At 37.6% G+C, this 21,884-nt stretch overlaps 2 protein-coding genes across 2 annotated transcripts; one reads left to right on the forward strand and one right to left on the reverse strand.

The window, feature by feature from the left end:
• The first annotated feature begins 732 nt into the window (after positions 1-732).
• Positions 733-3,400, forward strand: LOC141281593 (uncharacterized). Its single transcript, XM_073813482.1, has 9 exons — positions 733-1,501; positions 1,610-1,669; positions 1,762-1,794; positions 1,902-1,967; positions 2,072-2,137; positions 2,334-2,393; positions 2,474-2,644; positions 2,723-2,794; positions 2,877-3,400. The coding sequence occupies exons 1-9, from the start codon at positions 1,483-1,485 to the stop codon at positions 3,398-3,400; spliced, it is 1,071 nt and encodes a 356-aa protein (XP_073669583.1). The 5' UTR covers positions 733-1,482.
• A 3,733-nt stretch (positions 3,401-7,133) lies between these two features.
• On the reverse strand, positions 7,134-8,962 carry LOC135741068 (uncharacterized). Its single transcript, XM_073813483.1, has 8 exons — positions 8,944-8,962; positions 8,746-8,778; positions 8,543-8,608; positions 8,373-8,438; positions 8,141-8,200; positions 7,890-8,060; positions 7,740-7,811; positions 7,134-7,657 (listed from the first exon to the last, which is right to left on the reverse strand). Exons 1-8 carry the CDS (start codon positions 8,960-8,962, stop codon positions 7,134-7,136), a joined length of 1,011 nt encoding a protein of 336 aa, XP_073669584.1.
• Positions 8,963-21,884: the final 12,922 nt, after the last annotated feature.

Raw genomic sequence — 21,884 nt, forward strand, 5'->3', positions numbered from 1 at the left:
ACAGAGACCTTATATCTGACGTTAAGAAACTTTTAAAAGATTAAAGACGTGTTCATCCATCATTTTTAATTAAATGATTCTTAAAACCATGTGTGAAAATGTGTATATTATACAAAGAGTCTTACATTGTCTGCTCTGACAAAAATAAAATATTATTTTAGATTTTATGTCAATTGACTGCGTGTATGACAAATATAGTTTGATATATACGTTTGTATTGGCAAGAGACTTCTTTAAAGTCACGCAAGAATAAATATTTTAGTTGTAACTGGTTAACCTTAAATGTACTATTATCTATTTAACTATAAGCTATATTTTACTGAACAGCCTCAAAGTTTCTGATGCTGAACTTATGACCGTATGTGATAGATATTTCACAGCAGGGTCAGTTTGTAATCTAGGTAGAGTCTTTTAAAACTGTAATGGTAAAATGTAATATGGTCACTCTGTCAAAAATAAAGCATTTGTTTGTAACAAATTATTTAATGAAATATTCAGCAGTGGTATAGCTATGAACAGGGCCAAAACCACCGGGGACACCAATAACACATTCTTTAGACTAAAGGCTATTTATTTTAAACTAAATAAAAGTTTAATCTTTTCAGACATAGTATTCTGATCACACCATTAGATCGCGCTCCGGCGTTTACAATAGAGAACATACGCGGATGAGTGTTCATATCCACCGTTAAGAAACTTTTAAACGATTAAAAACACTTTCATATCATTTTCTGAGTTTGTTTTAAATTAATGACATCTTAAAATCAACTGTGAATATGTGTTTATTACACAACAAAATGTAATTCTGTCCGCTCCGGTATAATAGGGATTTTATTTTAGATTTGGGACTTTCTTTAACCAAGTCTCTGATTAAAAAATGTGATTATGTACAACAAAGTTGTCAGAAAACTTAGGCTGATGCGTACTTATATCTGTGGGGTTTTTTAAAAACAAAACTTTTTTGAAGCTTAAAACATTCCACCCTATCTTGTGGTTTGTATACAATGTGAATACTAAAATCGTACGTGTGTATGTGTATTTATGTTTATATATGATTACATATGTTGTGGTGAAAACCAGGTGTTTATCTGGCTGGTCCCTAATGGTACAAATAATTCATGATATTCGTCTCACTGATACAATGGCAGGTGGTTTCATTACATTGAAACTAGTTAGAACACAGCAGAGACATGCATTGAGGTTAATTACCCACATGTTTTTATATGAGGCTCTAAAGCAATATATTCAACCATGCGTATTATGCGGTCTTTTAAGGTTCGTTTGTAACATCATAAGTTCCTCTACAGACAATCAAGAATCAATTATGCTTACAAGCTGTTATCAGTTGACACAAACCAGATCTCTCGTCTTTAACAGTTTCGTATAAAGTAAGGCACCACTCAGAATGTATTTTAACACCCCTGAAAACTAGTGATTGAAACTTACAGCGAGAAAGTCTGCGTTAAAGAGTCTAGAAAAGAAATGGAGACATACCTTACTGGTGAGTGTGTTTAAAAGTTTGTATTGTTTTTCAAATATGTTGTGTGTTACAAAAACAAAAAAAAAACCCTACAAAGGATCGGATAACATATCGGGGTTATTGTTATAGGAGCCCTGAACGACACCGACTACGCTAATGTTGCGGATGAAATTTGTGCTTTAAATACAGGTATGTTTTAACGTTTTCTACATATAATTTTAAACGATCCACTTACATAAAATAAATAAATGATTAAATCTATAACACTCTATTTCCTACAGGATTGGGGAACCCCACGGTTAATGATGAAAACTGTAAGTTGTTTATCTGTGTGTGTGTGTGTGTGTGTGTGTGTGTGTGTGTGTGTGTGTGGATGTTGGTTACAAAGTATTTTACGATCACCCCACAACTATTTTCACAGTGCATAACAACATTAGATCATCTGATCGAGATGTGGTGTGGGGAGTTGCAGGTCTCCACACACTCGGTACGTATTTGTGTTTTACTTTTTTTTTTTGTTTTTGCTTTGTTTGTTACAACATTTTGGTCTGTTTTCAAAATTACTAAAAAACAAATCTGTCGTCATTGTAGCGAATTTGTCTAACCTCCTGGATAGCATACCCAATACATCAGGGTTTCTAAGAAATAACGAGAACGGTAAGACGTACGTGTGTGTGTGTGTGTGTGTGTGTGTGTGTGTGTGTGTGTGTGTGTGTGTGTGTGTGTGTGTGTGTGTGTGTGTGTGTGTGTGTGTGCGTGCGTGTGAGTGTGCGTGTGCGTGTGTGCGTGTGTGTGTGCACGTGTGTGTAAATGATGCCACAGCGCTTACGATCCAAAGGTCTATCGTTCACAGGGATCTGTGCTACGGCTACTCGACACAACGATGGTAGATCTGGGATACGCAAACCACTCTGTACGTAAAGGTGATTTTACTGACGAGTTACATTAAAGTTAATTATTTATAAGATAAACAACTGTGCTATGCTATTGCAGCGGATTTGTCTATCCTGGTGGATAATATACCCCACACAACACTGCGTGGCCATGGATCACACAAAAGACAGAGATCCATTCAGGCCGAGATTCACACACCAAGGGGCCCGCATACAACTTTACGAAATACTGATGCAAAGAGACAACGAATGGTTCGGAGTGTGTCCCCCGGTACGTATCTAGAAACGGTCTTTAAACATCTTGTTTTATTTTAAAGTGATATTTAATAACATAGTCATCTGTTTACAGTTTTGAATGACAGAGTCATCGCGAGCGATAATGTAGGACCATTGGAGTCTGACGCTAGAACATCTGGTCAAGGTGTTTATACAGCATTAGAGATGTTTTAAACAAAAAGTTTTTTATTTTGTTATTTTTAATAACAGAGTTTATCTAATTGCAGGGTCGAACACACATGACATAGTAGAGAGCTTTGTAGATTGGGATGAGGATCTGATTATCGCATGGGACGCTTGTGATTTTGAACTACATACACCGGTGCAATCACTATCAGCGTCCATGAATGTACAAGAAACACCTGTGGCTTCCGAACAGACCCCAGAGTTAGGGGTGAATCACATAAACCAAGAAGACAACAATTCTGAGGATACAGAATTGTTCCCATATGTTTTGACCCAGAACCTCGATGTTCAAAGAATCGTGGATTCCGAACAGGACCTGGAGCCACTGCCTGGTAATCAACAGGCCTATAGAAACGAACTTGTGACTGATGAACAGGTCACGGACAGCACAGGAAATGAAGTGACTCCAGAAGAGCTCAAAGACTTTTTGCATTATGTATGGCACGATTATGCACAGTTTAAGCAGTTTGTAGTCGATGGTTTTGCAATCCAGGATACAGAGCGAAGAAAACTGTTGGGGTTAATCGCCGAAATTATCACTCTGTTAAAAAACCCGACTTTGTAAGTGACAAAGCCGTTTTCTGCAGTTTTAAACTTATACCGTTGAGTGTTCTCAATACCAGATACAACGGGGAAAATTTTCAATGTTTATATAATCCGGTTTATACATATTTTTTGATACCTTGTTGGTGTTTCTTATACTCAATATTATTATTATTATTGTTTTTTACTGATTTTTTTATTATCTGAACTATTGCTTGTTATTTGTGATATAATGTTTGAAAACATTAATAAAAACCCCCGCAAATATCTTCTTAAGATGATTACGCATTTGTTTAATTATTGTGGCTTGCTGTACCAAACCATTCTCTGATATATCAAGAATATTTCCAAAGTAACGAATGTTAAGATATTCATGACCAGGGGTCTATCCACAGAATACACCACAATGTTTAAAGTGTTGGTTGCGTGCATGCTATGCATTCACAAAACATACATTTACATTCAAAACCTATGGATTCAAAGACTTAAAGTCATCAATTTATGTCGTTCACATCAACCGTACCAACATTTTAGAATGTGCAAACTGTTTTACTTCGTTTTAAACATGTTTGGGCGGTTTCGGTCTAGATTTTTATAGAAAACTTCAGAACATGACACCGTTTTAACATTTACAAAATGATCAAGCATTTTACTTTTAAGTGTCTCCCATGATCATGTGGGGGTGTGACAATTACTTTTGTTTGTTTGGAAATTATATGAATGCAGAGAAACAACGCAAAAGTTTTGAACTTTAACATAATTTTATAAGGGTCCTGATTTTTAAAAACAGTAAGCTGTAATGTTTCTTACACACAAATCTAAACACATCACAAGTCTGAATGTTTAATAGTATGCAAAGGTTTGTTGGCGTATTTTAAACACAAGCTGTTTATCTTAATCTTTAAACAAATGTGTATGACAAAAGTTGTTCTGCCTGAACTGACACTAAGGATCGATGCCTAAATGTTAAATCTAAGTATTTGCAAAACAACCTTGACCACCATATAGATGTTTTCAATCTAATGGTACGGTTTTAAATGTGACCAAACTATTTCAAACATTACAAAGTTGTAGTTGGTTGCGTTTTACTTTACAAGGTTTTAACACACATTACTGTTTAGTCACGGTGTGTTTCATTGCATTGCTGCTGCATACAACAGACTCTCTAGTTTATGGTAAAAGGCTTACTAAATAAAAACCTAAGCACTCTGTATTATGTTGCCACTGATGATTTTACAAGTTTACAGTTTCAAACATTTTTGCTATCTTAGCTGTGAAAGATTTAGTAAATAACTCTAAAAAATAAACAGTGTTGAAGCATTCCCTTAATCTTCTAGCAAAGATTTTCAAGAGATTACCAACATGTATGATGTACTAACTGTCAAGGGGTCTGTGATATTATTTTTTGAAGTAATTAGCTATCTAATGGCTACTGCACAATAACTTAAGCGATAAAGAGGTTGCCAAATGTTACATAACCTATAGAAACGAAACAAGATGATCAATTACAAAGCCACTGGCATAAGGTTTACACTTAAACAAATCACGCAGATGTTTAAAGTGTAGTTGTTACGCCCAGAGAGGGGTGTCCCTAACTCCAGGACTCCTATCTCCGCCTATCCGTTACAGTCATTAAAACGGCACCAGTATGCTTCATTCAAACACGTTCGTTTAACAAGTTTCAAGAAACTATGGACTCGTACTGCTACACCAAAACGTTTGCGCTACCCACCCCAGAGCAATATGAAGATGCGAGAACCTACAGTTGGACCTGTGCACTCAATAAGTCCTCCACAGTATCTGATGGCGGACCATCACCCTACAACAACACCACCCTTTGTACGGCTCAAGTAATGTCTGATGATGTTCCCATGGACCTGTGTCCCCAAGAAGGATACGACAATGTCTGATGAATCAATACACATTGCGTGTATCGATTCCACAGACTGTTTGGTTTCAAGATCATGAAACAGGCTTCGTGATACATCTGTTACAAACTTGATGACAAAAAGCTAATGGTATTCTGTAGAATCTTTAGAGACTATTACTGTGTGTTTGTGTTGTTTGCAATATCAAATAATGATCAAATTGCTGTTTGTGAAATTATTGAACCGATGGATGATCACATTCTTGTGAAAAACGTTGTGATATTTCTACAATGATAACATATGGTGTATTTCTTTTACTTGATGAGAAATAAAAAAAAACATGTACCACTTTAAACATCTGCGTGATTTGTTTAAGTGTAAACCTTATGCCAGTGGCTTTGTAATTGATCATCTTGTTTCGTTTCTATAGGTTATGTAACATTTGGCAACCTCTTTATCGCTTAAGTTATTGTGCAGTAGCCATTAGATAGCTAATTACTTCAAAAAATAATATCACAGACCCCTTGACAGTTAGTACATCATACATGTTGGTAATCTCTTGAAAATCGTTGCTAGAAGATTAAGGGAATGCTTCAACACTGTTTATTTTTTAGAGTTATTTACTAAATCTTTCACAGCTAAGATAGCAAAAATGTTTGAAACTGTAAACTTGTAAAATCATCAGTGGCAACATAATACAGAGTGCTTAGGTTTTTATTTAGTAAGCCTTTTACCATAAACTAGAGAGTCTGTTGTATGCAGCAGCAATGCAATGAAACACACCGTGACTAAACAGTAATGTGTGTTAAAACCTTGTAAAGTAAAACGCAACCAACTACAACTTTGTAATGTTTGAAATAGTTTGGTCACATTTAAAACCGTACCATTAGATTGAAAACATCTATATGGTGGTCAAGGTTGTTTTGCAAATACTTAGATTTAACATTTAGGCATCGATCCTTAGTGTCAGTTCAGGCAGAACAACTTTTGTCATACACATTTGTTTAAAGATTAAGATAAACAGCTTGTGTTTAAAATACGCCAACAAACCTTTGCATACTATTAAACATTCAGACTTGTGATGTGTTTAGATTTGTGTGTAAGAAACATTACAGCTTACTGTTTTTAAAAATCAGGACCCTTATAAAATTATGTTAAAGTTCAAAACTTTTGCGTTGTTTCTCTGCATTCATATAATTTCCAAACAAACAAAAGTAATTGTCACACCCCCACATGATCATGGGAGACACTTAAAAGTAAAATGCTTGATCATTTTGTAAATGTTAAAACGGTGTCATGTTCTGAAGTTTTCTATAAAAATCTAGACCGAAACCGCCCAAACATGTTTAAAACGAAGTAAAACAGTTTGCACATTCTAAAATGTTGGTACGGTTGATGTGAACGACATAAATTGATGACTTTAAGTCTTTGAATCCATAGGTTTTGAATGTAAATGTATGTTTTGTGAATGCATAGCATGCACGCAACCAACACTTTAAACATTGTGGTGTATTCTGTGGATAGACCCCTGGTCATGAATATCTTAACATTCGTTACTTTGGAAATATTCTTGATATATCAGAGAATGGTTTGGTACAGCAAGCCACAATAATTAAACAAATGCGTAATCATCTTAAGAAGATATTTGCGGGGGTTTTTATTAATGTTTTCAAACATTATATCACAAATAACAAGCAATAGTTCAGATAATAAAAAAATCAGTAAAAAACAATAATAATAATAATATTGAGTATAAGAAACACCAACAAGGTATCAAAAAATATGTATAAACCGGATTATATAAACATTGAAAATTTTCCCCGTTGTATCTGGTATTGAGAACACTCAACGGTATAAGTTTAAAACTGCAGAAAACGGCTTTGTCACTTACAAAGTCGGGTTTTTTAACAGAGTGATAATTTCGGCGATTAACCCCAACAGTTTTCTTCGCTCTGTATCCTGGATTGCAAAACCATCGACTACAAACTGCTTAAACTGTGCATAATCGTGCCATACATAATGCAAAAAGTCTTTGAGCTCTTCTGGAGTCACTTCATTTCCTGTGCTGTCCGTGACCTGTTCATCAGTCACAAGTTCGTTTCTATAGGCCTGTTGATTACCAGGCAGTGGCTCCAGGTCCTGTTCGGAATCCACGATTCTTTGAACATCGAGGTTCTGGGTCAAAACATATGGGAACAATTCTGTATCCTCAGAATTGTTGTCTTCTTGGTTTATGTGATTCACCCCTAACTCTGGGGTCTGTTCGGAAGCCACAGGTGTTTCTTGTACATTCATGGACGCTGATAGTGATTGCACCGGTGTATGTAGTTCAAAATCACAAGCGTCCCATGCGATAATCAGATCCTCATCCCAATCTACAAAGCTCTCTACTATGTCATGTGTGTTCGACCCTGCAATTAGATAAACTCTGTTATTAAAAATAACAAAATAAAAAACTTTTTGTTTAAAACATCTCTAATGCTGTATAAACACCTTGACCAGATGTTCTAGCGTCAGACTCCAATGGTCCTACATTATCGCTCGCGATGACTCTGTCATTCAAAACTGTAAACAGATGACTATGTTATTAAATATCACTTTAAAATAAAACAAGATGTTTAAAGACCGTTTCTAGATACGTACCGGGGGACACACTCCGAACCATTCGTTGTCTCTTTGCATCAGTATTTCGTAAAGTTGTATGCGGGCCCCTTGGTGTGTGAATCTCGGCCTGAATGGATCTCTGTCTTTTGTGTGATCCATGGCCACGCAGTGTTGTGTGGGGTATATTATCCACCAGGATAGACAAATCCGCTGCAATAGCATAGCACAGTTGTTTATCTTATAAATAATTAACTTTAATGTAACTCGTCAGTAAAATCACCTTTACGTACAGAGTGGTTTGCGTATCCCAGATCTACCATCGTTGTGTCGAGTAGCCGTAGCACAGATCCCTGTGAACGATAGACCTTTGGATCGTAAGCGCTGTGGCATCATTTACACACACGTGCACACACACACGCACACACGCACACGCACACTCACACGCACGCACACACACACACACACACACACACACACACACACACACACACACACACACACACACACACACGTACGTCTTACCGTTCTCGTTATTTCTTAGAAACCCTGATGTATTGGGTATGCTATCCAGGAGGTTAGACAAATTCGCTACAATGACGACAGATTTGTTTTTTAGTAATTTTGAAAACAGACCAAAATGTTGTAACAAACAAAGCAAAAACAAAAAAAAAAAGTAAAACACAAATACGTACCGAGTGTGTGGAGACCTGCAACTCCCCACACCACATCTCGATCAGATGATCTAATGTTGTTATGCACTGTGAAAATAGTTGTGGGGTGATCGTAAAATACTTTGTAACCAACATCCACACACACACACACACACACACACACACACACACACACACACACACACACACACACACACACACACACACACAGATAAACAACTTACAGTTTTCATCATTAACCGTGGGGTTCCCCAATCCTGTAGGAAATAGAGTGTTATAGATTTAATCATTTATTTATTTTATGTAAGTGGATCGTTTAAAATTATATACGATATGTTATCCGATCCTTTGTAGGGTTTTTTTTTTGTTTTTGTAACACACAACATATTTGAAAAACAATACAAACTTTTAAACACACTCACCAGTAAGGTATGTCTCCATTTCTTTTCTAGACTCTTTAACGCAGACTTTCTCGCTGTAAGTTTCAATCACTAGTTTTCAGGGGTGTTAAAATACATTCTGAGTGGTGCCTTACTTTATACGAAACTGTTAAAGACGAGAGATCTGGTTTGTGTCAACTGATAACAGATTGTAAGCATAATTGATTCTTGATTGTCTGTAGAGGAACTTATGATGTTACAAACGAACCTTAAAAGACCGCATAATACGCATGGTTGAATATATTGCTTTAGAGCCTCATATAAAAACATGTGGGTAATTAACCTCAATGCATGTCTCTGCTGTGTTCTAACTAGTTTCAATGTAATGAAACCACCTGCCATTGTATCAGTGAGACGAATATCATGAATTATTTGTACCATTAGGGACCAGCCAGATAAACACCTGGTTTTCACCACAACATATGTAATCATATATAAACATAAATACACATACACACGTACGATTTTAGTATTCACATTGTATACAAACCACAAGATAGGGTGGAATGTTTTAAGCTTCAAAAAAGTTTTGTTTTTAAAAAACCCCACAGATATAAGTACGCATCAGCCTAAGTTTTCTGACAACTTTGTTGTACATAATCACATTTTTTAATCAGAGACTTGGTTAAAGAAAGTCCCAAATCTAAAATAAAATCTCTATTATACCGGAGCGGACAGAATTACATTTTGTTGTGTAATAAACACATATTCACAGTTGATTTTAAGATGTCATTAATTTAAAACAAACTCAGAAAATGATATGAAAGTGTTTTTAATCGTTTAAAAGTTTCTTAACGGTGGATATGAACACTCATCCGCGTATGTTCTCTATTGTAAACGCCGGAGCGCGATCTAATGGTGTGATCAGAATACTATGTCTGAAAAGATTAAACTTTTATTTAGTTTAAAATAAATAGCCTTTAGTCTAAAGAATGTGTTATTGGTGTCCCCGGTGGTTTTGGCCCTGTTCATAGCTATACCACTGCTGAATATTTCATTAAATAATTTGTTACAAACAAATGCTTTATTTTTGACAGAGTGACCATATTACATTTTACCATTACAGTTTTAAAAGACTCTACCTAGATTACAAACTGACCCTGCTGTGAAATATCTATCACATACGGTCATAAGTTCAGCATCAGAAACTTTGAGGCTGTTCAGTAAAATATAGCTTATAGTTAAATAGATAATAGTACATTTAAGGTTAACCAGTTACAACTAAAATATTTATTCTTGCGTGACTTTAAAGAAGTCTCTTGCCAATACAAACGTATATATCAAACTATATTTGTCATACACGCAGTCAATTGACATAAAATCTAAAATAATATTTTATTTTTGTCAGAGCAGACAATGTAAGACTCTTTGTATAATATACACATTTTCACACATGGTTTTAAGAATCATTTAATTAAAAATGATGGATGAACACGTCTTTAATCTTTTAAAAGTTTCTTAACGTCAGATATAAGGTCTCTGTCACCATCGGTGCACGTATACACATGTCTTAATCATAGACATGATTAAAGAATCCTCTAAATCTAAAATAAACTCCTATTTTGCCATAGTGGACAGAATTACATTTATTAACTTTAATTTAAAACGGCATATATGAACACTCACCCCGGCGCTTTGTCAGGCACCGCCGGATCTTTAATACGCGTGAAACTATAGAGCAGGTCATGAAAAGATTCACGGAACTCATGAATCGTTTAAATTGTATTTAGTTTAGACTTTCGTCTAAAGATTATAGTATTGCCGGCTCCGAAGGTTATGGCTCAGATCATTGCTTAAACTATACACGTATACGGAATATTTCATTAAATAACTTGTGATGTTACAAACCAATGTTTTAATCGTAGCCTTGTTCATGATTTGTCTAAATCTAAAATAAACATTTACTTTTTTTTTGACACCGTAATGGGGGATTGTTTTACCAACATTGAGTTTTAGAAATCTTTAATCGCTTTACAACAGGCACCCCTGTGAAAGAATGCAGATCTTGTGAGAAAGGAGGGAGGAAGGGTGAGAGCTGACAGCAAATGTCGAAACACGAGCCGTCATTAAACATAACAGCATACGCGTGACATAAAACACACTCAGGAAAAACAATCACTCTAAATGACCGGCAATAAAACCATTAAATACTTTCTGTCTAAAGTTGACAACTTGTACAGATTTTGATTGATGGTCCCGCCCCCTGTCAAACACGAGCTGTCAAAGAAGTCATAAAACACAAACTGTCAAAACACCATCTGTTAAGGAGTCATAAAACACAAACTGTCATAAAACCATCTGTTAAGGGTCATAAAACAAAACCTGTCAAAACACCATCTGTCATGGGGTCATAAAACGCCATCTGTCAAGGGGTCATAAAACGCCATCTGTCAAGGGGTCATAAAACACGACCTGTCAGACAGCAACTGTCACCGGGTGGGGGAGGGGGTCATAAAAGTTTGACGAGAGGTGGTCCCATATAACTACTTAAACTTCATGATTTCAAATGAAAAAAACGCAAAAGTAATCAACAAAAAGAATCTATGTTCTTGTCTAATGCAATCGTCCTTCTGTTATTGACAATCATGGAACATTAGAGCACTGAAGGACATGTGAGTGATGTATGCAGTGGCATAACATGGGTCACAACATGTTACAACAAGTTAAATCAGTCAAAAGAGACCATCCCCATGTCTCTACGATGTTCTGATGCAGAGAAAAAGCTCTTTCAAAAACAGTTGATTAGGTAATCTCATTGGTTGCTAGAGAGTAGATTCACATCCACCAGTGATAATAGTCCAAGCCATGAAATGAAGAATCCATGATGACTTATGATTTTAGATGTGTTGTTGCAGTAGTTTTAGGCAAAAATTGCTATTTTCTATCTCCAAGCCACTAGGGGGCGCTATGACAAAATTGTGCATGCAACCTTAGGGCATGACTGCGTTACATTTAGCTAGTTTTCTGACTATACACTTTAGTTCAGCAAAGAAATAGTTGTATGACCATAGGGCTTGCTTGATATGAAAGGTTTTGTCTAATTATAGGGCCACCTAGTGGTTCACACATACCAATTTTTTTGTGTGGCCTCAGACTCTGCTCATACATCAGCGTATCAAATCTGGTGAAAAAATCTCTTTTCGTTGCGAAGTTATAACCATTTATGTGTAAAAAACACAAAATGTAAAAGGTAATTTTTCGTTTTTTGCAATTTTCGGCCATTTCTGATGAAAATTTTAATATAACGCCAATAGAGTTTTTTGTTCAGAAGGTAATGCAATGTTCTTCCTATGCCATTTTCGAGTCGATCGGAATAACGCTCGCGGAGATATTCGCGCGTGTTTTTTAAGTGCTATTTTGCCGCGCAGGGTTAACCGTAAGGCGAATTCTGGCATATTTGGTATCGTTGGACTCGGCAACTATTCAGAACTCTAAAGAAACAAGTCCCGTGAAAATACGTCAATCGGAGCCAAAGTTATAGGCGTTTAAAGCATAAGTCTGACCACTAGGTGGCGCTGTGACGAAACTCTGCATGCACCCTAAGTTCCTGACTGGCATCACAAGAACCAAGTATCGTGTCAATAGGCTTAAGTTTGGCGAAGATACAGCCTCAAATCCGTTTTTTTGCGCTCTACGTAAAATTCGTTGACGCGGTTTACGGAAACGGATGGACGAATTGACATGAATTCCATAACTTTTTGCCGTGAGGGTCTGTAGATGCTACATACCGATTTTCGTGGAAATTGGGCAAAAGCTCTTGGACGAGTTCGCAAAAGTAGGTTTTACGAATAATTCAAAATGGCGGAAAAATTTCCATGACGGAAAATGACGTCATATGGTCAAATCGAATCGTCTTGAGCCAAGGAATCAGAGGAAACAAGAATTTTGTTTCTAGGACTTACAGATCAGAAGTTATAAGCAAAAACGTAAGTGCAACTTTGGACTGTTGGTGGCGCTAGAGGGTTAAAGATAGAGACTCCAAATTTGCTGTGGGGACACATTGGACTGTCCTTTATCAGTGTGCCAAATTTCATAACTTTCCTACGTACGGTTCTAGGGGCTGCCATAGACCGCAATGGCGGAAGAAGAACCAGAATAATTAGGGCCCGAGCACACCGGGGTGTGAGGACCCTATTGTTCTTCAAGGAGTTATTATTATTATTATTATTATTTTTCTTTTTCTTCTCCGACTTCAGCGGGATTTTAGAGGGCCTAAACATACTCGAAAACTCATGAAATTTTGCACAGATGTCAAGAGTGATGAAAATTTACATGAGGTGTAGGCTTTGGAATTAGGCGTGGGGAAATGGCTCTATAGCGCCACCTACAAATTTTCAACGAAGCAGCCCTCGGACTGTGTTTAACGTACAATTACGAAATTCGGTACGCTTCTGTAGCATGACAACACCTACAAAAAAGTCTCTTGGAGCGAAGCCATAAATCAAACAGGAAGTCAGCTATTCAGAGTTATTTTTGTGATTTGGGCGCAGTTTTTGTCATTTCCAGGCGTCATACTTTAACTAACTCCTCCTACAGTTTTCGTCGGATCATCTTCATATTTGGCGAGTGTCATCTTAAGGCCTTTGTGATGCTAAATTGCGAAGGATTTGACTCTACGTAAAAATTTGTGTCGGTTCTGGCCCGACAAAGTTTGATGTTTTCCAATGAAACAGGAAGTTGCTGGAACTCATGCATACAATGTCCGATCTGTCCCAAATTTCACATGATTGCTAAGAGTCCTGACCTGAACACATCTACATAACAACTTTCATTTATAGCCATAGCGCCACCAGCTGGCAACCTGAAGGAACATGTTTTAGCGCCACTTTCAAATATTCAATGCAGCAGCCCTTGGACTGTGTTTAACTTACATGTACGAATTTCGGTATGCTCATGTATTATTACAAGCCCTACAAAAAAGTCTCTTGGAGCAATGCCCTACACCAAACAGGAAGTCAGCTATTTTTAATTATTTCTCAGATTTTGGCTCAGTTTTTCTCATTTCCAGCAGTCATACTTTAACTAACTCCTCCTACAGTTTTTGTCGGATCATCATCATATTTGGCGAGTCTCATCTTAAGGCCTTTGTGATGTTAAATTGCGAAGGATTTGATTCTATATTAAAATTTGTGTCTGTTTCGGCCAGCCAAAGTTTGATGTTTCGCCATGAAACAGGTTGCTGGAACTCAGGCATACAGTGTCCAATCTGTCCCAAACTTCACATGATTGCTAAGAGTCCTGACCTGAACACCTCTACATGTCAATAGTCACTTATGGTTATAGCGCCACCAGCTGGCAACAGGAAGTGACATGTTTACACTGATTATGCAATGTCCGATCTTTCCCTAACTTCACATGATTAATAAAAGTCCTGTACTGAACACATCTTCATGTCAATAGTCACTTATGGTTATAGCGCCACCAGCTGGAAACAGGAAGTGACATGTTTACAATGATTATGCAATGTCTGATCTGTTCCAAACTTCACATGATTAATAAGAGTCCTGGACTGAACACATCTACATGTCAATAGTCACTTATGGTTACAGCGCCACCAGCTGGCAACAGGAAGTGACATGTTTACACTGATTATGCAATGTCCGATCTTTCCCTAACTTCACATGATTAATAAAAGTCCTGTACTGAACACATCTTCATGTCAATAGTCACTTATAGTTATAGCGCCACCAGCTGGCAACAGGAAGTGACATGTTTACACTGATTATGCAATGTCCGATCTTTCCCTAACTTCACATGATTAATAAGAGTCCTGAACTGAACACATCTTCATGTCAATAGTCACTTATAGTTATAGCGCCACCAGCTGGCAACAGGAAGTGACATGTTTACAATGATTATGCAATGTCTGATCTGTCCCAAACTTTACATAATTGACAAGAGTCCTGGACTGAACACATCTACATGCCAATAGTCACTTATGGTCATAGCGCCACCTGCTGGCAACAAGAAGTAACATGTTTTACACTGATTATTCAAAGTCAGATCTGCCCTACATTTTACATGATTAATAAGAGTCCTGGACTTAACACATCTACATGTCAATAGTCACTTATGGTTATAGCGCCACCAGCTGGCAACAGGAAGTTACATGTTTACACTGATTATGCAATGTCCGACCTGTCCCAAACTTCACATGATTAATAAGAGTCCTGGACTGAACACATCTACATGTCAATAGTCACTTATGGTCATAGCGCCACCAGCTGGCAACAGGAAGTGACATGTTTTCACTGATTATGCATTGTCCGATCTTTCCCTAACTTCACATGATTAATAAGAGTCCTGGACTGAACACATCTACATGTCAATAGTCACTTATGGTTATAGCGCCACCAGCTGGCAACAGGAAGTGACATGTTTACACTGATTATGCAATGTCCGATCTTTCCCTTACTTCACATGATTAATAAGAGTCCTGAACTGAACACATCTTCATCTCAATAGTCACTTATAGTTATAGCGCCACCAGCTGGCAACAGGAAGTGACATGTTTACAATGATTATGCAATGTCTGATCTGTCCCAAACTTTACATAATTGACAAGAGTCCTGGACTGAACACATCTACATGCCAATAGTCACTTATGGCCATAGCGCCACCTGCTGGCAACAAGAAGTAACATGTTTTACACTGATTATTCAAAGTCAGATCTGCCCTACATTTTACATGATCAATAAGAGTCCTGGACTGAACCCATCTACGTGCCAATATTTACATGTAGTCACTCATACTCTCATACACTTTTAAATGGTTCACCTATGTTTACATGCTTAAATGCCTATTTACTACTGTTCCCTTTAATTCTTATGCCACGGCGTGGCGGTGTCATGTGTGCGAGGGCCCTTCCATCACTGCTTGCAGTTTTAATTATTATTATAATAGGAAAACTAACAAATACAATAGGGGTCTTCGCCCATTCTGGGCTTGACCCCTAAATATAGCTGCAAGTAGCAATCACCGGGGTCAAGCCAAAAAGGGCACAGCAGAAAGTAAAGTTGACTTCGGATGAGCAGTTTAAAGTACCTAAGAAAATCTCTTGATTTCAGACAAAACAATATAACAGTTATCAGCAAAAAAGCTGTGTTCTCATTTAGTGAAATCTCTCCCTCTCTTTCGACGAGCATTGATAACTAGAACACTGACGTAAAAATGAGTGGTGCTTCTAGTGGCAATACTCAGCTCACAAAATGTTACAGTGGTGTTAATGAGTCAAAAGAGCCCACCCCCATGTCTCTGCGATGTTCTGATGCAGAGAAAAAGCTCTTGCAAAAACAGTTGATAACGTATTCTCATTGGTTGCTAGAGAGTAAATGGACATCCACTAGTGATTATAGTCAAAGCCATGAAAGGAATAATCCATGATGACTCATGGTTTTAGATGTGTTGTTGCAGTAGTTTTAGGCAAAAAAATGCCATATTCTATCTCAAAACCAGTAGGTGGCGCAATGACAAAATTGTGCATGCAACCTCAGGTCATAACTATGTTACATCTAGCTAGTTTTATAACTATACACTTTAGTTTAGTGAAGAAATAGTTGTATGACCATAGGGCTTGCTTGACATGTAAGATTTTGTTCAATTATAGGGCCACCTAGTGGTTCAGGCATACCAATTTTTTTGTGTGGCCTCAGACTCTGCTCATACATCAGCGTATCAAATCTGGTGAAAAAATTTCTTTTCGTTGCGAAGTTATAACCAATTATGTATAAAAACACAAATTGTAAAAGGTAATTTTTCGTTTTTTGCAATTTTCGGCCATTTCTGATGAAAATTTTAATATAACGCCAATAGAACTTTTTGTTCAGAAGGTAATGCAATGTTCTTCCTATGGTGTTTTCGAGTCGATCGGAATAACGCTCACGGAGATATTCGCGCATGTTTTTTAAGTGCTGTTTTGCTGCGCAGGGCTAACCGTAATGCGAAATCTGGCATGTTTGGTATCGTTGGACTCGGCGACTATTCAGGACTCCTAAAAATCAAGTCCCGTCAAAATACGTTGATCACAGCCAAAGTTATAGGTGTAAAAAACATCTGTCTGGCCACTAGGTGGCGCTGCGACGAAACTGTGCATGCACACTCAGTTCCTGACTGGCATCACAAGTACCAAGTGTCGTGTCAATAGGCCTAAGTTTGACAAAGATACAGCCTAAAATCTGTTTTTTTGCGCTCTACGTAAAATTTGTTGACGCGCTATACGACAACGGATTGGTTTATCGAAATTCTTTTGATAACTTTTTGCCGTGAGGGTCTCTAGATGCTACATACCAATTTTCGCGGCAATCGGGTAAAAACTCTAGGACGAGTTTGCAAAAGTAGGTTTTACGAATAATTCAAAATGGCGGAAAAATTTTCATGACGGAAAATGACGTCATAGGGTCCAATCGAATCGTCTTTAGCCAAGGAATCAGAGGAAACAAGAATTTCATTTCTAGGACGTACGGATCAGAAGTTATAAGCAAAAACATAAGTTCAACTTTGGACTGTTGGTGGCGCTAGCGGGTTAGAGATAGAGACTCCAAATTTGCTGTGGGGACACATTGGACTGTCCTTTATCAGTGTGCCAAATTTCATAACTTTCCTACGTACGGTTCTATGGGCTGCCATAGACCGCAATGGCGGAAGAAGAATAATAATTATTAATATAGCTGCAAGCAGCAATACCGGGGTCAAGCCGAAAAAGGCACAGAAGGATGTAAAGTTGCATTTGGATAAGCAGACTGAAGAACCTACCTAATGATTTCAGATGAAAAAATGCAAAGGTAATCAACAAAAATAATCTATATTCTTGTCTACTGCAACTGTCCTTCGGTTATTGACAATCATGGAACATTAGAGCACTGAAGGACATGTATGTGATGCTTACAGTGGGCAAACATGGGTCACAACATGTTACAACAAGTTAAAAGAGTCAAAAGAGACCATCCCCATGTCTCTGTGATGTTCTGATACAGAGAAAAAGCTCTTGCAAAAACAGTTGATAACGTATTCTCATTGGTTGCTAGAGAGTAAATGGACATCCTCTAGTGATTATAGTCAAAGCCATGAAAGGAATAATCCATGATGACTCATGGTTTTAGATGTGTTGTTGCAGTAGTTTTAGGCAAAAAATGCCATATTCTATCTCAAAACCAGTAGGTGGCGCAATGACAAAATTCGTGCATGCAACCTCAGGTCATAAATGTGTTACATCTAGCTAGTTTTATGACTATACACTTTAGTTTAGTGAAGAAACAGTTGTATGACCATAGGGTGGCTTGATTTCAAAGGTTTTGTTCAATTATAAGGCCAACTAGTGGTGCAACCATACAATTTTTTTTGTGTAGCCTCAGACTGTGGTCGTACATCAGCGTATCAAATATGGTGAAAAAATCTCTTTGCGTTACGAAGTTATAACCAATTTTGTTATTAAAACACAAAATTTAAAGGTAATTTTTCGTTTTTTGCAATTTTCGGCCATTTCTGATGAAAATTTTAATATAGTGCCAATAGAACTTTTTGTTCAGAAGGTAATGCAATATTCTTCCTATGATGTTTTCGAGTCGATCAGAATAACGCTCGCGGAGATATTCGCGCGTGTTTTTTAAGTGCTGTTTTGCTGCACAGGGCTAACCTTAAGGCGAAATCTGGCATGTTTGGTATCGTTGGACTCGGCGTCTATTCAGGACTCCTAAAAATCAAGTCCCGTCAAAATACGTTGATCACAGCCAAAGTTATAGGTGTAAAAAACATCTGTCTGGCCACTAGGTGGCGCTGCGACGAAACTGTGCATGCACACTCAGTTCCTGACTGGCATCACAAGTACCAAGTGTCGTGTCAATAGGCCTAAGTTTGACAAAGATACAGCCTAAAATCTGTTTTTTTGCGCTCTACGTAAAATTTGTTAACGCGCTATACGACAACGGATTGGTTTATCGAAATTCTTTTGATAACTTTTTGCCGAGAGGGTCTCTAGATGCTACATACCAAATTTCGCGAAAATCGGGTAAAAACTCTAGGACGAGTTCGCAAAAGTAGGTTTTACGAATAATTCAAAATGGCGGAAAAATTTTCATGACGGAAAATGACGTCATAGGGTCCAGTCGAATCGTCTTGAGCCAAGGAATCAGAGGAAACAAGAATTTCGTTTCTAGGACTTACGGATCAGAAGTTATAAGCAAAAACATAAGTTCAACTTTGGACTGTTGGTGGCGCTAGCGGGTTAGAGATAGAGACTCCAAATTTGCTGTGGGGACACATTGGACTGTCCTTTATCAGTGTGCCAAATTTCATAACTTTCCTACATACGGTTCTATGGGCTGCCATAGACCGCAATGGCGGAAGAAGAATAATAATAATAATAATAATAATAATAATAAATATAGCTGCAAGCAGCAATCACCGGGGTCAAGCCGAAAAGGGCACAGAAGGATGTAAAGTTGCGTTTGGATAAGCAGACTGAAGAACTTAGGTAAACCTAATGATTTCAGATGAAAAAATGCAAAGTAATCAACAAAAATAATCGATGTTCTTGTCTACTGCAACTGTCCTTCGGTTATTGACAATCATGGGACATTAGAGCACTGAAGGACATGTATGTGATGCTTACAGTGGGCAAACATGGGTCACAACATGTTACAACAAGTTAAAAGAGTCAAAAGAGACCATCCCCATGTCTCTGCGATGTTCTGATGCAGAGAAAAAGCTCTTGCAAAAACAGTTGATAAGGTATTCTCATTGGTTGCTAGAGAGTAAATGGACATCCACTAGTGATTATAGTCAAAGCCATGAAAGGAATAATCCATGATGACTCATGGTTTTAGATGTGTTGTTGCAGTAGTTTTAGGCCAAAAAAATGCCATATTCTATCTCAAAACCAGTAGGTGGCGCAATGACAAAATTCGTGCATGCAACCTCAGGTCATAACTGTGTTACATCTAGCTAGTTTTATGACTATACACTTTAGTTTAGTGAAGAAACAGTTGTAAGACCATAGGGTGGCTTGATTTCAAAGGTTTTATTCAATTATAAGGCCAACTAGTGGTGCAAGCATACAATTTTTTTTGTGTAGCCTCAGACTGTGGTCGTACATCAGCGTATCAAATATGGTGAGAAAATCTCTTTGCGTTACGAAGTTATAACCATTTATGTGTAAAAACAGAAAATTTAAAGGTAATTTTTCGTTTTTTGCAATTTTCGGCCATTTCTGATGAAAATTTTAATACAACGCCAATAGAACTTTTTGTTCAGAAGGTAATGCAATATTCTTCCTATGATGTTTTCGAGTCGATCAGAATTACGCTCGCGGAGATATTCGCGCGTGTTTTTTAAGTGCTGTTTTGCTGCGCAGGGCTAACCGTAAGGCGAAATCTGGCATGTTTGGTAAGGTTGGACTCGGCAACTATTCTGGACTTCAGCGAAACAAGTCCCGTGAAAAAACACAGATCAGAGCCAAAGTTATAAGCATGTACAACATTCGTATGACCACTAGGTGGTGCTGTGTCGAAACTCTGCATGCCCCCTCAGATCCTCACTGGCATCACAACTACCAAGTGTGGCGTCAATAGACATAAGATTGCCGAAGATACACACTAAAACCTGTTTTTTGGGCTCTACGTAAAATTTGTTGACGCGCTATACGAAAACGGAATGGTTTATCAAAATTCTTTTAATAACTTTTTGCCCTGAGTGTCTCTAGATGCTACATACCATTTTTCGTGGCAATTGGGCAAAAGCTCTAGGACAAGTTCGCAAAAGTAGGTTTTATGAATAAATCAAAATGGCGGAAAATTTTTCATGACGGAAAATGACGTCATAGGGTCCAATCGAATCGTCTTGAGCCAATGAATCATAGGATACAAGAATTTAGTGTCTAGGACTTACGGGTCAGAAGTTATAAGCAAATACATAAGTGCAAATTTGGACTGTTGGTGGCGCTAGCGGGTTAGAGATACAGACTTCAAATTTGCTGTGGAGACTTTTTGGACAGTCCTCTATCAGTGTGCCAAATTTCATAACTTTCCTACGTACGGTTCTATAGGCTGCCATAGACCGCAATGGCGGAGGAAGAAAAAGAAAAAGAAAAAGAAAAAGAAAAAGAAAAAGAAAACTAACAGAAACAATAGGGGTCTTCGCCCATTCTGGGCTTGACCCCTAATAATAAAAAGAAAAAGAAAACTAACGGATACAATAGGGGTCTTCGCCCCTTCGGGGCTTGACCCCTAAATATAGCTGCAAGCAGCAATCACCGGGGTCAAGCCAAAAAGGGCACAGCAGAAAGTAAAGTTGAATTCGGATGAGCAGTTTAAAGAACCTGGGAAAATCTCTTGATTTCAGACTAAATAATATAACAGTTATCAGCTAAAAAGCTGTGTTTTCATTCAGTGTCATCTCTCCCTCTCTTTCGTCGAGCATTGATAACTAGAACACTGACGTAAAAATGAGTGGTGCTTCTAGTGGCAATACTCAGCTCACAAAATGTTACAGTGGTGTTAATGAGTCAAAAGAGCCCACCCCCATGTCTCTGCGATGTTCTGATGCAGAGAAAAAGCTCTTGCAAAAACAGTTGATAACGTATTCTCATTGGTTGCTAGAGAGTAAATGGACATCCACTAGTGATTATAGTCAAAGCCATGAAAGGAATAATCCATGATGACTTATGGTTTTAGATGTGTTGTTGCAGTAGTTTTAGGCAAAAAATGCGTTATTCTATCTCAAAACCAGTAGGTGGCGCAATGACAAAATTGTGCATGCAACCTCAGGTCATTATTGTGTTACATCTAGCTAGTTTTATGACTATACAGTTTAGTTTAGTGAAGAAACAGTTGTATGACCATAGGGTGGCTTGATTTCAAAGGTTTTGTTAAATTATAAGGCCAACTAGTGGTGCAACCATACAATTTTTTTTGTGTAGCCTCAGACTGTGG

This window comes from Paramisgurnus dabryanus, chromosome 24 (genome assembly GCF_030506205.2).
Source record: "Paramisgurnus dabryanus chromosome 24, PD_genome_1.1, whole genome shotgun sequence".
NCBI lineage: Eukaryota > Metazoa > Chordata > Actinopteri > Cypriniformes > Cobitidae > Paramisgurnus > Paramisgurnus dabryanus.